This window comes from Canis aureus, chromosome 4, assembly GCF_053574225.1.
Source record: "Canis aureus isolate CA01 chromosome 4, VMU_Caureus_v.1.0, whole genome shotgun sequence".
Classification (NCBI taxonomy): domain Eukaryota; kingdom Metazoa; phylum Chordata; class Mammalia; order Carnivora; family Canidae; genus Canis; species Canis aureus.
Window position 1 is genome coordinate 16,734,045 of NC_135614.1, and position 17,629 is coordinate 16,751,673.

Sequence of the window (17,629 nt, forward strand, 5' to 3'; positions counted from 1 at the left end):
TCATGAGAGAGACACACGGAGAGAGAGGCAGAGACACAGGCAGAGGGAGGAGAAGGAGGCTCCATGCAAGAGCCGGATGCAGGACTTGATCCTGGAACTCCAGGATCACATCCTGAGCTGAAGGCAGACACTCAACCGCTAAGCCACCTAGTCATCCCTATATAGTGTAATACTAGTTTCAGGAGTAGAATTTAGTGATTCATCACTTACATATAACACCTGGTGCTCAATCACAAGTACCCTCCTTAATACCGTCACTCTCTTATTCCATTCCCCCCACCCACCCACACTTCAGCAAACCTTTTTTTTTTTTTTTTTTTTTTAAGATTTTATTTATTCATGAATGACACAGAGAGAGAGAGCCAGAAACAGAGAGAGAGCCAGAGACACAGAGGGAAAAGCAGGCTTCTCACAGGGAGCCTGATTTGGGACTCGATCCCTAGACCCAGGATCACACCCTGAGCTGAAGGCAGACACACAACTGCTGAGCCACCCAGGTGTCCCAAACCCTATTTATTTTCTGTAGTTAAGAATCTCTTCTGGTTTGCCTGCCCCTTCCTCTCTCTCTCTCTAATTTCTTTCCCTCATGTCATCTGTTTTGTTTCTTAAATTCCAGTATGAGTGAAATCATATGGTAGTTGTCTTTCTCTGACTGGCTTATTTCATTTAGCATAATACCCTCTAGTTCCATCCATGTCTTTGCAAATTGCAGGCTTTCATTCTTCTTTTCTTTTCTTTTCTTTTCTTTTCTTTTCTTTTCTTTTCTTTTCTTTTCTTTTCTTTTCTTTTCTTTTCTTTTCTTTTCTTTTCTTTTTCCTTCCTTCCTTCCTTCCTTCCTCCCTCCCTCCCTCCCTCCCTCCCTCCCTCCCTCCTTTCTTTCTTTCTTTCTTTCTTTCTTTCTTTCTTTCTTTCTTTCTTTCTTTCTTTCTTTCTTTCTTTCTTTCTTTCTTTCTTAAGATTTTATTCATTTACTCATGAGAGACACACAGAGAGAGAGAGGCAGAGACACAGGCAGAGGGAGAAGCAGGCTCCATGCAGGGAGCCTGATGTGGGACTCGATCCCGGGACTTCAGGACCACACCCTGGACCGAAGTCAGGCACTAAACCCCTGAGCCACCCAGGGATCTCCCTCTTTTTTTTTTTTTTTAATCGATTTTTTTTTAAAGATTTTATTTATTTATTCATGACAGAGAGAGAGGCAGAGACACAGGCAGAGGGAGAAGCAGGCTTTATGCAGGGAGCCCGACGTGGGACTCGATCCTGGGGCTCCAGGATCACACCCTAGGCCAAAGGTGGTGCTAAACCCCTGAGCCACCGGGCTGCCCCTTTCATTCTTTTTGTACACACACACACACACACGTGTATATATATAAAACACTTTTTTTTTTTTTAATAAAACACGTCTTTATCCATTCATCAGTTGATGGACATTTGAGCTCTTTCCATAATTTGATTATTGTTGATAATGGTACCATAAATATTGGGATGCATGTGCCCCTTTGAATCACTATTTTTGTATTCTGTGGATAAATTCCTAGTAGTGCAATTGCTGGGTGGTATGATAGTTTTAATTTTCTGGGGAACCTCCATACTGTTTTCCAGATTGGCTGCACCAGGGTGCATTCCCACCAATAGTGTACCCTTTCTCTGCATTCTACCAACACATTCTGACAGGCATGAGATGATAACTTATTACAGTTTTGATTTGTATTTCCGTGATGATGAGTGCTGTTGAGCATCTTTGCGTGTGTCTGTTGGCCATCTGGATGTCTTCTTGGAAAAATGTCTATTTGTGTCTTCCGCCCATTTCTTAACTGGATTGTTTTGGGGGATGTTGGTTTTGATGATAAGGTCTTTTTTTTTTTTTTTTTAAGATTTTATTTATTCATGAGAGACGGAGAGGCAGAGACACAGGCAGAGGGAGAAGCAGGCTCCATGTAGAGAGCCCATTGTGGGACTCCTGGTACTCCTGGATCATGTCCTGAGCCACCCAGGCATCCCTGATGATAAGTTCTTTAGAGATTTTGGATGCTAACCCTTTCCAAGATATGTTATTTGCAAATATCTTCTCCCATTCTGTGGGTTGCCTTTTAATTTTGTTGATTGTTTGTTTCCTTGAAGTCCCAGTAGTTTATTTTTTATTTTGTTTCCCTTTCCTTTGAAGATGTGTAGTAAGAAGTTGGCTATGGCTAGTGTCAAAGGGGCTGCTGCTCCCTGTTCCTCTAGGAGTTTAATAGTTTCCTATCACATTTAGGACTTTCATTGATTTTGAATTTATTTTTATGTATAGTGTAAGAAAGTGCTCCACTTTCATTCTTCTCCATGCTGCTGTCCCAATTTTCCCAACTCCCCAAAGACTTAACTAATAAATAGCCTACTGTTGACTAGAAGTCTGGCCAATAACATAAATATTGGATTAACACATTTTGTATGATATATGTATTAAGTACAATATTCTCACAGTAAACTAGAGAAAATACTAAAATCATAAGGAAAATACTTTGCAGTACTGCACTGTATTTACTGAAAAATAAATCCACGTATAAATGGACCTGTTCAGTTCAAACCGATGTTGTTCTAAGGTCAACTGTATATTTTGTCTTTTTAGTAGCTGTATATTTCCCCATTTCACTGATGAAGACATTGAAATGCAGAGTAAATGGTGATAGTGGGATTTGAAAGCAAACTTCTCATTAAAATAGTGATCTTACTATTAGATCAGTGTTTGCCCATTTGTTTTGATGGTGATCCACAGTGAGATTTTTACATAATGACCAGTACATGCATACATATGTATATATTACTGCAGAGTTGCCACATTATGCATGTGCCTCTTGGAATTGTGCAAAATGCAGGGGCTCTCATAAATTTCATGCAAAACAAAACTAATATTTACTATGTAATATTTCTGTTAGGGTTTTTTTTTTGTTGTTGTTTTTAGATTTTTTATTCATTTGACAGAGCACACAAGCAAGGGGAGTGGCAGGGAGAGGGAGAAGCGGATTCCCCACTGAGCAGGAAGCCCAGACTCAGGCAGGGCTCTTTCTTTCTCAGGACTCTGGGATCATGACCTGAGCTGAAGGCAGGCGCTTAACCAACTGAGCCACCCAGGCACCCCTTAGTATTAGGTTTTTTAAAATTCTAATATTTACTATTAGAGTTTAAATATTTACTCTAATTATTTACTGTTAGGTTTTTTAAAATCCTGGTTTTGACCCACTAAATTGATTTCACAACTCATTGGTGAATTGTATCCTATGATTTGTCTTCATAGCAGATGGTGGCGGTTCCGAAGAAAAGTAAGCTACACTGAAAATGAGGTGGGGGGTAAAAAGATACTGGAGAGCTGCATGTGGGAGAAATTGATCCTTAGAATCAAAAACAAGTCCTGGACTTTTTTAAACACTTGAGCGGTTATCTTAAGTATAATTGTATTACATTAGTTTGACAGGTCAATTCAGTGCTTACTGTTAGGGGATATTACTTACCCATAGGAGACTTAACAGTGAATTTATTGGGAAAGGGTGAATGTGGCTTCTTCTTTGCTCTCTATTGAAGACTCTATCACAAGGTTCAAGAGTACATTACATTTTCCTCTGTCTTTTTGACATTGTATTCCTTTTTTGGTCATCTTTATGTATAGCTTTCCTCAAGGACCCAGAAATAAATGGAAAATAATAGAAGTTGTTTTTTTTTGTTTTGTTTTGTTTTGTATTTTAATTTGTTTTTATAGCAGTTAGGAGGCCCCTGGATGGCTGGGTCAGTTGGGTGTCTGCCTTCAGCTCAGGTCATGATTTCCAGGTCCTGGGATCAAGCCCCATGTTGGGCTCCTGTCCCCTCCCCCCGGCCATTTGTGCTTTCTCTCTGTCAGATAAATAAAATCTATTAAAAAAATAAAGCCATTAGTATGTGGAAGTAGAAGGTACTTCTTTGTGGAGGCAGTCCCTTAGTAATCTAGTTGTAGTTAGGATTTTCACTGGTTGCAGGTGATGAAAGGCACTTCAGATTAGCTTATGCCAAAAGGGATAATTTTATTGAGATTACTTACCGGAATCAAAAGAAAAGTGCAAGAAGGGCAGGGCTACAATGTGGGTGGGTCTAGGAATGTAGGGAACCTGAGGCTCAAAGATAATCAAATTCTCCCTCTGCCTCATTAGGCTTGACTGCTTTACTTATATCTGCAGATTTCTATTATTTGGCTAATTCCTGAATGTCAACATTAGTTACAACCACTTAAAACTTTCTTGACATACTCCCTTTTCTTAAGTTTGAGAACCTAGTGGAACAAATACTTTGTTATTTCCAGAATACGGTTTATCTCAGAGTCGATTTCCATTGTCTTTATTAGCGGTCACTTTTTCCTGCTTCACATGCTTACCGTGTTTATTGTATGTCATACATTGTGGACAATATATTGTAGAGACTGAAATAGGCACCTTCTTCTAAAGAGTATTTTGTTCTGGTTGGCAGTTAAAATACTGGCAGATCACTGTGATCTAGTCTAAATTTGGTTTTTGGGCCTGTTTTCGTTTTACCCGTAGAGCCGAGAGTGTGATCCCTCTTAGGGATCCTGGGGCCTTAATTGAAGCCCTGGTGTTCACCAAGGTTACTATGCTCAGTCCAGGTCTAAACTGCAACCTGTCTCCCCAGCACTGGCTTCTGAAATGTCTGCACAGTGTCTGCTAGGCCTCCTGGAATTATAGTCTATGCTTGTGCAGCTTAGGCATTGGCTCAGGACCTGAGGATTTTCTTATGCCTATTTTTAGGTTGTCTTTTTTATTACTGCAGTTCCCTCCAGTGCTGGACCCTCCTCAAATTCCAGCCTTTTGACTCCAGTCCCTCTCTCTTCCCAGTTAGATACTGCCTTCTGCTTGGGTTTTATTTTTTTGCACTATATTTTGGAAAGTGCTCTCAGAAAGAAAGCCAGGTGAATGTAAGTCTCACCTTGTGCTTTTTCCCTTTTCTTGAAAATGTAGCTTTCTAGTACTTTTTTGTTCAGTGTCTGTAAACTTGCTTTTATATATTGTATCCAGCTTTGTAATTGTCTATAACTGGAGATAAACCAATGCCAGCTACTCCCTCATAGCTGGATCATAAATCTAAATCTCCATGAGAATTTGAGAGGTTCTCAGCAAAATTACATCAGTTTATTGTAAATCCTAAATCCCAGAAAGTAATTTAATGAGATTGTATTATCATGAAATCTAATACTCCGTACTCAGTGATATAGTATCACATCCTCATGAGGATTGGCCAGTTGTGCTTTCCCTATTTAAACATTACCTATTTCTAGGAGTGCCTGACTGGCTCGGTCAGTAGAGCATGTGAGTCTTGATCTCAGGGTTGTGAGTTTAAACCTCACTTTGGATGTAGAGGTTACTTTAAAAAAAAAAAATTCTGAATACAGTTTGAAGCAACTTATAATAAAAGATGAAGATGCCCTACTATTAGTATATGAGTTATACACCCAATTATCCCAAAATTTAGGAGCTTAAAATAACACACGTTTGTTTTCTCAATTTCTGTGAGCCAGGAATAAGGGCATGGCTTCACTAGGTGCTTTGTTTCAGGATCTCTTAAGACTTCCATCAAGGTGTCACCTGGGGCTGTGGTCCCATTTGTGAAGGTTCTGTGGGGCAGGAGCTGCTTCCAAACTCACATGACTGATGATAAGATTCAGTTCCTTGCTGGCTGTTGGCAAACTACCCTCAGTTCCTTCATGTGAGCAGTTCACAACATGACTGTTGTCTTCATTAAAGTGAGCAAGGGAGAGAGAGTGCTACCAAGATGGAAATGACAGTCTTTTGTAACCTAATCGTAAAAGCAGCATCCATTACCTTGTGCACTATTGCTGGGAGTGCAGGTTGGTACAACCATTACATACAAAACAGTATGGAGGCTCTCAAATTAAGAATAGAACTACCTTATGATCCAACAGTTCCACTTCTGGGCATTTGAAGAAAATGAAAACACTAACTTGAAAAGATATGTGGACCCCATGTTCATTGAAGCATTATTTACAATAGCCAAGATATGGAAGCAACCTAAGTTTACATTGATGGAAAAACGGATAAAGAAGGTGTGGTACTTATACATAGAATATTATTTAGCCACACACACAAAAAATGAAATCTTGGCCATTTATGACAACATGAATGGACATAGAGGGCATTATGCTATGTGAAGTAAGAGAAAGACAGATCTGTGCGATTTCACATATATGTAACTTTAAAAAGCAAAACCAAAACACAAGCTCATAAAAGAACACATTGGTAGTTGCCATAGATGGAAATGAGGGGGTGGTCAGAATGGATGAAGGAGATCAGAAGGTATAAACTTGCAATTATGAATAAGTCCTAGGATATATGTATAGCATGGTGACTATAGTTAATAATACTGTATTGCATATTTGAAAGGTGCTAAAGTAGTAGATCTTAGAAGTCTTCATCCAAAGAAAAAAGTTTTTGGGGTGACTGAGTGGTTCAGTTGGGTAAGTGTCTGATTCTTGATTTTGGCTCAGGTCATGATCCAGAGGGTCCTGAAATAAAGCCCCACACAGGGGCTCTGTGCTGGGCGAGGATCCTGCTTAAGATTATGTCTTTCCCTCTGTTCCCCACCTCTAAAAAAATGTTTTTTGTAGCAGTGTATGGTATGATAAATAGGTTTATTATGGTGATCATGTTGTAGTTTACACAAATACCAAATCATGTACATCTGAAACTAATGTAATGTTAATTGGCAGCTATACCTGAATTAAAAAAGAAAATACCTATGAGAAGCAACTACTAATGATTAGTTAACTGACATATTTGAGTGGAAAAGATAATTAGGACAGAAAACATTGATTTTTTTTATTGTGAACTATAGTTGACATAGTATTATGTTAGTTTCAGGTATATAACATAGTGATTTAACAATTTTATACATTATTTAGTGCTCACCGTAAGCAAGCAGTAAGTAGTCACTAAGTAGTCACGTCTGTCATCATACAACATTATTACAGTATCATTGACTACATTCCCTGTGCTGCACTTTTCATCTCAGTGACTTATATAACTGGAAGTTTGTATCTCTTAATCCCCTTCACCTATTTCACCCATCAACCCACACCTTTCCCTCTGGCAACCACCAGTTCTCTTTATGAATTTGTTTCTGTTCTGTTGGTTTGGAAAACACGGATGCTTATGAAAGATTTATATACTTTTTTTGGGGATCCCTGGGTGGCGCAGCGGTTTAGCGCCTGCCTTTGGCCCAGGGCGTGATCCTGGAGACCCGGGATCAAATCCCACGTCGGGCTCCTGGTGCATGGAGCCTGCTTCTCCCTCTGCCTGTGTCTCAGCCTCTCTCTCTCTCACTGTGTGCCTATCATAAATAAAAATTAAAAAAAAAAAAACTATATACTTTTTTTATTTTTAAAGATTTTTATTATTTATTTATTTGAGAGACACACAGCAAGTGTTGACTGGAGCAGAGGGAGAAGGTATAGGACAAGCATACTCTCGCAGAGTAGAGAGAGTGGGGAGCCTGACACGGGGGCTCAGTCTCAGGACCCTGAGATCATGGCCTGAGCAAAAGTTAGATGTTTAACCAACTGAGCCATCCTGGCACCCCTCTACACTTTTTTTTTTTTTAAAAAAGATTTTATTTATTTGAGGGAGAGATAGAGCATAAGCAGAGGGGAGAGGGAGAGGCAGGATCCTCACTGAGCAGGGAGCCCCACATGGGGCTTGATCCGGGACCCTGGGATCATGACCTAAGCCAAAGGCAGATGCTTAACCAACTGAGCCACCCAGGTGCCCTAAGATTTATACGCTTTTATACAAAATCCAGAGTTAAAGAGACAAAAAATTGAGCTCATTTATTTACTGGTGAGGGACAAGAAAATGGGTTAATAGAGTTGAAGCTCTTGAAGAGTATTGATAGCCTTTCCCGCCTAACAATTTCCTGCCAATAATGATACTTTAAGAAAAAGGTAAATAAAATTTAGGCTTAATTTTTTTTCTTTTTTTTTAATTGCGTTGTGCTTTTATTTATTTTAAAAAAAAATTTAAAGACTTTATTTATTTATTCATGAGAGAGACACAGAGAGAGGCAGAGACACAGGCAGAGGGAGAAAAGCAGGTTCCCTGCAGGGAGCCCCAGGGATCAGGCCCTGGGCCGAAGGCAGCTAAACCGCTGAGCCACCTGGGCTGCCCCTTAATTTGTTTTCTTTAGTACCCAAACTATATGCATTCTTGGCTTAAACATTTTTTTAATTGTTTAATGAAGCCATTCATAAAGACCTAGTGTCTTTTATCCTTTTTGAATGAATGTGAAATAATGATAAAGCCTTTTCCATAAATCCTAGTGCATCTTAAAATACTTGGCAAAAGAAAAACATGTTACCAGAATTAAAATATATCAGTGCCCAGATTGCTTTTGGAGTCTGTTTCCATTTCAATTGCTTATTGTTTCTATTTTATTTTAAATTACTAAGGAAACTTATAGACTTAATGTATTTAAAGGTTGTGATTCTACCAAGAACAGTATTTAAAGAAATTGATTTTAAAGGGTTCTTTAAAGATTGTTTTAAAAATAAGTATTGGGGAATCTGGGTGGCTCAGTTGATTAAATGTCCGACTTTTGACCTCAGCTAAGTCTTGATCTCAGCATTGTGAGTTCACGCCCTGAGTTGGGCTTCACATAGAGTGTGGAGCCTACTTTTAAAAAAAGAAATATCAATAATAATAAATAAAAATAAGTATTACCAAAATAAATTTCCGATAATATTTTCAGTTAGGAAAAAAAGCAGTTTAGTTTCCCCAACTACATTGTGAGCTTAATGTCAAGTACTGCCAAAACTTTTATTGTCTGTTAATTAGTTTGATATTCACAATACTCTTATTTTTGAGATGGAAAAAAACTCAGAAAATTAAGGAAGTCAATTTCATGTGTTTAGTAAGTGTTCAAGCTGAGATTTCAACCAGTCGAGCTCTGTAAAGAGTCTGGGCTTGCTACATGTCTAAAAGACCTTAGTAGGAATTGTATTTTTTTTAAAGATTTTATTTATTCATAAAAGACAGAGAGAGAGAGAGAGAGGCAGAGACATAGGCAGAGGGAGGAGGAGGCTCACTGTGGGGAGCCCGATGGAGGACTCGATCCCAGGATCCTGGGATCATGACCTGAGCCAAAGGCAGATGCCAAACCACTTAGCCACCCAGGCATCCCGTATTTTATTTTATTTTTTTTAGTAGAGAATTTGCTTGGCGCCACATAATCTAGAGTAGGGGTGTGTTTTTAAATAAGCTGTAACTGGGGATGCCTGGGTGGCTCAGTGGTTGGTTGAGTGTGTCTGCCTTCGGCCTGGGGCATGGTCCTGGAGTACCCGGATGGAGCCCACTTCTCCCTCTGCCTATGTCTCTGCCTCTCTTTCTGTGTCTCTCATGAATAAATAAAATCTTTAAAAAAGAGGAAAAAGAAAAAAAGCTGTAACTCCTGAATTGGCAGTGATCAGAGGAAATTAGACTTTACATGGGGAGTTTTTAATGAAGTCAGGAGAGATAGGAGATCCTGTTCTCACCACTTGAGAACTTATTGTTTCTTTGGTGTTCAAGAAACCATTTTTTCTGTTACTGCGGAGCTTGAAGTTGAAATAGGGAGCTTCATAAGTATAGTACAAGGTAGAAAACAGTTAATGTCATCAGAGACACAGATCATAGAGAAATAGCATCAGAGCGAGGTGACCTAAGAGAGCATCTCATCCCTGCTTCTCAAAGTGTCCAGGAGCCAGACACTTCAGCTGCACCTGATCTACACCTACTGAATTAGTTTGCAGTTTAACGAAATTCCCAGGTGATTTGTAGTCCATTAAAGCTTGAAGCACAAAATCTGGTCTGTGTCTATCATTTTACAGAACCTGAAGGATGAAATAATTTAGATGGTTAGTGGGAGAGCCAAGACTTGAGTCCAGAGCCATGGGTTTGCGGTAAGGTTGGATCTGCACTTTGCCATCCACTTGAATTTCAGAGCAGGTTTGTCTCTTATGTAAAGCTTTTTTCAAAGCTCAGAAAGATTACGGCACCTGCAAATTCTACCCTTTCTTTTTCTTGTACTACCTAGACCTAGAACCTTGTTGATCGGCTGCCATTTGGATTAACTGTATTATCAGAACACACTACTTAGAGAAATCGTGTTGATCATAATTTAGCTTCATGTATATTCTCTTCCCAAAAGATCTGTATCATTCCTGGGTACTGTAAAATATACTATGTTCACAACATATTTTTTGCTCAGTTAAAAGTATTTTAAGCCCGTAGCCATTTATTTTGCCCATTATTATTTTCAGGAATAAATTGAGACTTAAGGGAAGAGTTTCATTATTATTTGAGAATAAAAAGCCTCTGAAACAGTTGAAATAGATGATCTTGCTTTTAAAGAGTGTTGCTGTGTCTTCCTTACAAAAATAGAAGGGAAAGTAAACAGCAAGCATTGCTGAGAGTGTGTTTTCTACTTTTGTCTTCACCTCTGTTTTACATTGAGCATGGTTTGCAAACATGCCCAGAATATTTCTAATCTCAGTTACCAAACTGATTCTCTGAAGTGTTTTTATGAGGCATCTGTGGCAGTTTTTGAAAAGCATTCAAGATAAATCACTTTACACCTGACAGAACAGATTATGCTTTTTGCCTTCTTAAAAAACTGAGGTAAAGGGCGCCTGGCTGGCTCAGTTGGAAGAGCATGTGACTTAATCTTGGGGTTGTGGGTTCAAGCCCTACATTGAGTATAGAGACTACTTAAAAAAAATAAACTTAAATTTTTTTTTTAAATGTGGTGAAGTACACAAAGCATAAAATTTACCCTTTATAATTTTTAAGTACACAGTATAGTTGCAAGTATATTCACTTGTTGTGCAACAGATCTCCAGAACCTTTCACCTTGCAAAACTGAAACTCTACACCTTCAACAACTCCGTTTTCTCTCCTGCCACCCCCTGGCAACCACCATCTCACTTACTGCTTTTATGAGTTTGACTACTTTAGATACCATGTTAGCAGGATCATACAGCATTTGATTTTTGTAACTGGCTTATTTTATATTTTATTATTAGCGTTAATGTCCTTGGAGTTCATCCCTGTTGTGACATGTGTCAGAATTTCCTTCCTTTTCAAGGATGAGTACAGATTCCATTGTGTATGGATACTACATTTTGTTTATCCGTTGATCTGTTGATGCATATTTGCATTGCTTCCACCTTTTGGCCATTGTGATTAATGCTCCTGTGTACATAGGCATACAGTGCTCCCCCCCTTCTTTTTAATAAGCTTTGCTAAATCATCTGTGAGTTTGTGAGGAAGACTACACTAGAATGGAGTTGATCCTTTCTTTCTCCTTGCCTGCGTAACTGTATAATCTTGGGTAAGATATGTGGCCCCTGTATGTCTGCTGGATCTCCTTATTTAAGAAAGGGAGGGATACTCATAAGGTTGTAGGAACTCCTAAAATGTAGCACAGATGTGAAGAGGCTGATAACTACTTATTAATCCATTTATCTTCATATTCTGGAGCACTTCAGTCATTTGCTTTCAGAACTTCTGAGTTTGTTGTTTTGGTCAGTGGTACCTGAAAAAAAAATTGCTGTAATATTAAATATCCATATTATTCATTCCTCAGCTGTACAGTGTTCCAATTTCTATTTTGAATAGTAAATTTAATGTTGAAAGGGATATAAGAGAAGCTTGAGTTTTCTGTAATTTCCTGATTATAGTTTTTAAATGATACAGACTAGTGAAGGGATCTGCAAGATAATTTGTTTTGAAAAGAGATTGTTAAAAATTAAATACACATTTTAAGTAATAATCTGTGATGGTAACAACTCTTGGTTAATCTTTAAAGAGTAAAAGAATGTGGATTACTGAAGGAGTTAAGTGTGTGGTGTGAAACTTGATGGTTTATTGGTAGAGTTGAGAAGTTTTAACTTCTTTCAGATGCTACAGCTCTAGGAGCTACCCATTAGATTCCTTACAGACATAGCTGTGATGGTTTGATGTGTGGCAGAAAAAAGCATTATTTATCTTGTCAAAAGAATTTTTTAAATCTTTTTTTATATATATATAATTGAGAGGAATTTAGGAATGTTTCTCTTCTAGGCTCATCAACAGAGCAGACGAGCAGATCGTTTATTAGCTGCAGGGAAATACGAAGAGGCGATTTCTTGTCATAAAAAGGCTTCAGGTGAGTGTTCTTCTAAAGAAATACTGACTTTAAAACTGGAGGGCAATTTCTTTTCTCCAGCATATCTCAATAATTTATTCAGAACAAAAGTCACAATAATGATGTGCTATTATTATTGTATAATACAATACAAGGTTGTATATACAACTGTGTATACAAGGTTGTATACACAAGGTTGTATACAAGGTTGACACTACTGACCCACCAGATCATCGGTTTGGATTACTTTTCAAGTAAGTATGCTGGATTTCCCGGTTGATCCTTCACATAATCTTCCTAAATTGTGAAGGTTGCATGCCATGCAGTATTGGTAAATGACTCCTGAACACAGCTTTCTGAGTCCAGAGATCCCTAAAGCTAGAAGTGATTGCAAGAAGTCTACCGGTTTATTTTAGTTATTATGGAAAAATGGATTTCAAATAGGCGTTTTGGATTATGAAAGCAAAAACTAAATTCTAACCAATTAGTTTTCACTAAATTTGTTTTCTAAGATGCTGATAGTATTCTTTTTCAGTTTCCTTCTGAATATTTCATCTGTACATTCATGCCTATGGTATGCTGATGATAGCTTTCTTTTAGGTACGGAATTTAGAATTAATGACTTATCAGACACTTAATTCCATCCCAGGCAATTGCACAGTCTAGCACATGTTGAACTCAGAAATAGATCTTTGGGGTCTGTTTTGTACAGACTGGTTTCTGTTGGCTGATAAACAAAACTAAAAGCTGGGGCACCTGGGTGGCTCAGTGGTTGAGCATCTGCCTTTGGGTCAGGTTGTGTTCCCAGGGTCCTGGAATTGAGTACTGCATTGGGCTCCCTGTGGGGAGCCTGCTTCTCCCTCTGCCTGTGTCTCAGCCTCTCTGTGTCTCTCATGAATGAATGAGTGAATGAATGAATGAATTCTTAAAAAAAAAAAAAACCTAAAAGCTTTGATGAGGGAGTGTTTTATTCATGCTGCATTCAAAATAAGTCACTTTCCTTACAGCAAGTCTTACAGTCTTTCTGCTGGAGAAAGACACTTTTTCTCCTTCTAGGCCACTGTGATGATTAAAGCCATGCTGCTTCTTGGCAGTATACCCTTCCAGTGTTGCCTTAGTGCTGAAATACAGACCACACAGTGGATACTGGTTTGAATAAGTTCTTTTATGTCAGTGATTTTTGCCTACGAGCTGGTGATTTTTCAGATAAAATTTCAAGTCTTATTGCTAAAAAATTAGTTTTGCCACTGAAGTATACTCCTTCAGCAGTAGAGCCAAGAGCGTAATAGGTACCCTGTAAGTCTTTTTGAATTTTTATGGTGAATTTTATGGGGAGCTTTTTTATACAACATTAAACTTGGCAACCAGTGCTCTTTAAATCTTTCAGAAACCATATTTTGTTGTGAATCATATTGTTAAATTTATAGTCACTATACAGAAAAGAAAATGTACCATACACTGTTTTTTAAAAAGTGTTGTGGATGAATGCCAGTGAAATAATACCTTTAATTAAATATCCCACAATGGTTGTAGTTACATATGTATAAAATATATTACAATGGGGTGATCAGCATACATTGTGTATTGAACAGCAGAAGATTGAGTATATAAAAGAGAGAAAGGTCTCCTTCATTTCTATCCTACATCCATCTTTGAGGAGTGAAGACTGATGTTGGGCTTTACACCCCTCTCACTTTCTCAGTATCTACATTCTACAAGATTCTCAGCAATACAAAAGATAAAGGCAGCCTTTTGGATCCCATTAGCTCTAATTAGGGAGATAGAATTTAAGTATGATTAGTTAATCCCACTGAGCTGATTTGATTTGGAGTTCAGACTTGGTTAAAAATAGCCTTGTATTTTAGAGTGGAGTTGTGAATGTAATGCTAGCTTGAAAATTGACATGGTTAGGGGCGCCTGGGCGTCTTAGTTGGTTAAGCGCCTGATTAAATTTTGGCTCATGTCATGATCTCACAGTCCTGGGATTGAGCCCTGTGTTGGTCTCCATGCTCAGCAAGGAGTTTGCTTGAAGATTCTCTCCCTCTGGCCCTCTCCCTGCTCACACACACACATACTTTCTCTTCTCAAATAAATAAATGAATCTTTAAAAAAAATAATGTGGTTAGAGTAAGCTGAATCTTTAAAAAAAAATAATGTGGTTAGAGTAAGCTTAGTATTTTCTGAATTGACTTCTCTATCTAGGGCTTATAGCTGAGGTGTTTGGGAAAATGGATGTAGATATATTCTGAAGTGAAGGAACTTGGTGTTTGGAAATTATTTTAGAACCATGACAGGGAAGGTTCTCATCTGAGAAAGAAAGAAAGGAAAACCTGAAATAAAGAACTTGGGGCAAAAGATGAGTCCTCTTTGACTTTTCGAGACCAGAGGAGATTGAGACTGAACACTGATCCTGAGATTACATAGCTAAATTCATAGCCCCCATACTTAGTGGTGTTCTGATGGATTTTTTTATTTTTAAGTAAGCTTACACCCACTGGGCTTGAACTCAGAACCTCAAGATCAAGAGTCACTTGCTCTACTAACTGAACCAGCCAGGTACCCCAGATGGTAAATGTTTTTGGACAATGCCTGGATTAGACGAAATCGAGCATCTGAGCACTCATTTGACAGATAAGCTGAGATACCAAATCCAGAAAGAAAAAGCCATCTGTCCAGTAGGAGCAGGGGAGGAGGATGTGTCCACATTTTATCACCCTATATTGAAAGAAAAATTTAAGAAACCACAGACTCCCAAGGCTTCAGGATTGTTAGAAAAATCTATTGCTTTAAATCCTCGATTAGCATCTATAACTAGATTGATAGAATTCTCACTGTAGTCTTACACAGTCCACTTCCCTAAGTGGGTTTCATTTCTTTCACAAATAGCAAAAAGCAAAAACTTGAATGCAAAGTTAATAATAGCCATTTATAATGCTTAGAACTTGAGCACTGCAGAAGATGAGCAGACGTTTGAGTGCGGTGTTTATATGTATTTGGTTGAAAACAGTTCTTGACCTGGATCTTCCCAGGAAGCTATGGCAACAGGAAAATGATTCAGAGCAGATCAGTCTTTGTCATTCAGAGGCAGTGGTTTTCTGTGTGTGTGCAGATAAGCTATACATTTTGTACTTTGGTGCCAATTTAACAGATTCATGATAGAATAGGGAAAGGTGTTTAAAAAGTAATAAATTCTTCACATGATTTTAGTTCCTTTTCCCCATCATTTATTTAATGTCTACCTTAAATATTAGTTTTGTGTTATAATTGAAGGAAGTAGTTTAACCTGAATTGTTAGAATTTTTGGAGATAAAAAGTACTTCTTTCCTAAATTTTCATCTTAGTGGGGCATATGTGACTCTGGAACAAGTTCATGACTGTGTGATCAGATGACAATCTATTTCTCTGGGGTGCTTGGGTGCCTCAGACGGTTGAGAGCCTGCCTTCGGCTCAGATCATGGTCTCCAGGGCCTAGGATCAAGTCCCGAGTTAGGCTCCCTGCTCAGTGGGGAGTCTGCTTCTCCCTCTACTTGTGTGCTCTCTCTCAAATGAATGAAATTTTTTTTTTTAAAGATTTTATTCATTCAAAAGAGAGGGTACACCAGTGGGGGGAGGGACAGAGGGAGAGAGATGTGCAGAACCCAATGCAGGGCTTGATATCACAACCCTGAGATGACCTGAGCCCAAACTAAGAGTTGGATACTTAACAGATGGTGCCACGAAGGCCCCCCCCCCCCATTTTTTTCTTTTAAAATAACCTTTTTATTAAGACCCAGATTTTAGGGATCCCTGGGTGGCGCAGCGGTTTGGCGCCTGCCTTTGGCCCGGGGCACGATCCTGGAGACCCGGGATCGAATCCCACGTCGGGCTCCCGGTGCATGGAGCCTGCTTCTCCCTCTGCCTGTGTCTCTGCCTCTCTGTCTCTCTCTATGTGACTATCATGAATAAATAAATAAAATCTTAAAAAAAAAAAAAAAAAAAAGACCCAGATTTTATTTTAGTTATACATCTATATTTTTAAGATTTTGGTTTTAAGTGATCTCTATACTCAGTGTGGGGCTTGAACTTAAAATCCTGAGATCAAGAGTCACATGCTTTACTGACAGAGGTAGGTACCCCTTAAGACCCCAAATTTAAAGTAAAGCGTGGAAAACACTTAAAGTGACAGTGTGACTCATGTTGATTTTTTTGCACTTTGGGAACTCCGTGTCCTTGGGTATCCTCTGCTCTCATGGTTTTAGGGTTCTACAAAGGCCTAGGATCAAATCCCGAGTTAGGCTCCCTGCTCAGTGGTATAAGCCTGGTTTTATGAAACTGTTCCATTTGTTTATAAAGTGGATTTAAAGCAAACTGTAGTTCACACAGGGACATGTGTTTGCAGACACAATAGGAAAGATGTTTAGGAAAGTTCATCCACATGTAGAATGTCTCAGCAGGCTTAAACATGAAGAAAAAAGGAAAAATAGTCTGTATGCAGCTCTACAGACTTATTATGAGAATAAAAGGCACAAAAGTTGAGGAAAAATGTAAGTATGGCTAGAGCAAAGGCTGTACAACCAACTCTGTCTTCCATTGGGGAGAAATCACCCAGTTAATCTGTATCTCAAAGACTATGGTACAGGTGCTGAGGGGGGCACTTGACAGGATAAGCACTGGGTGTTGTTATACTGTAATTTGGCAAATCGAACTCCAATTTAAAAAATACATTAAAACAAGACTGTGGTAGAATCTGGTAGACAATAGTTTTAAGTCATAAATTCAGAATCATTAAAATATTTGGATTAAGATGACAGAAACACTACCTTGTAGTATCTGCAAAAGGAAAAAGGAACTTAATGTAGGGATGAGAGATAATGAAAAGTTTATAGTAAGCAAGAAAATAAAAAACAGAGACTGTACATGATCTATTATTATAGTACTTGTTATTTATACCCAGTTTTGTTCTAGATAGCATATAAAAGGCCTTAGAAAGGAATACAACAAAATATAAAATGTAATTAAAAATACGCAGATGGGGAATCCACAAAGATAAAATGAGGAGTGCCTAGAAGCATTGTTCACAGAATGCACCATGAGTTCTTGCTTATTTGATAGGAGAACTTGGCTTTGAGCTTTCTAGAAGATAGCTCAGAGAGGAAAAATAGGGACTTTTACAGTGATTATTTAAATTCAAGTAAATTATATCATCCAGGAACTGATCCTAAGGGTCAGAGAAGTTCATTGAGTTACTGATCATTTGTGGTCTTTATAAAAAAGATTATAACTATCCTCAACAACTTACAATAAATAATGTCAAGGGATGCCTGGGTGGCTCAGCGGTTTAGTGTCTGCCTTTAGCCCAGGGAGTGTTCCTGGAGTCCTGGGATCGAGTCCTACATCAGGCTCCCTGCATGGAGCCTGATTCTCCCTCTGTGTCTCTGCCTTTCTATGTCTCTCATGAATA

The 17,629-nt window shown here is 38.5% G+C and overlaps 1 protein-coding gene across 2 annotated transcripts in view; it reads left to right on the forward strand.

The window, feature by feature from the left end:
- Window positions 1–17,629, forward strand: part of NRBF2 (nuclear receptor binding factor 2) — a 33,114-nt gene that overhangs the window by 4,340 nt on the left and 11,145 nt on the right. The window contains exon 2 of one of the 2 annotated variants that reach the window (XM_077894680.1): window positions 12,126–12,210. The exons of the other annotated variant lie outside the window; for it this stretch is intronic. Coding sequence (XP_077750806.1) covers window positions 12,126–12,210 — 85 coding nt within the window. The remainder of the gene's footprint in view (window positions 1–12,125; window positions 12,211–17,629) is intronic. 2 annotated transcript variants of the gene reach the window in all.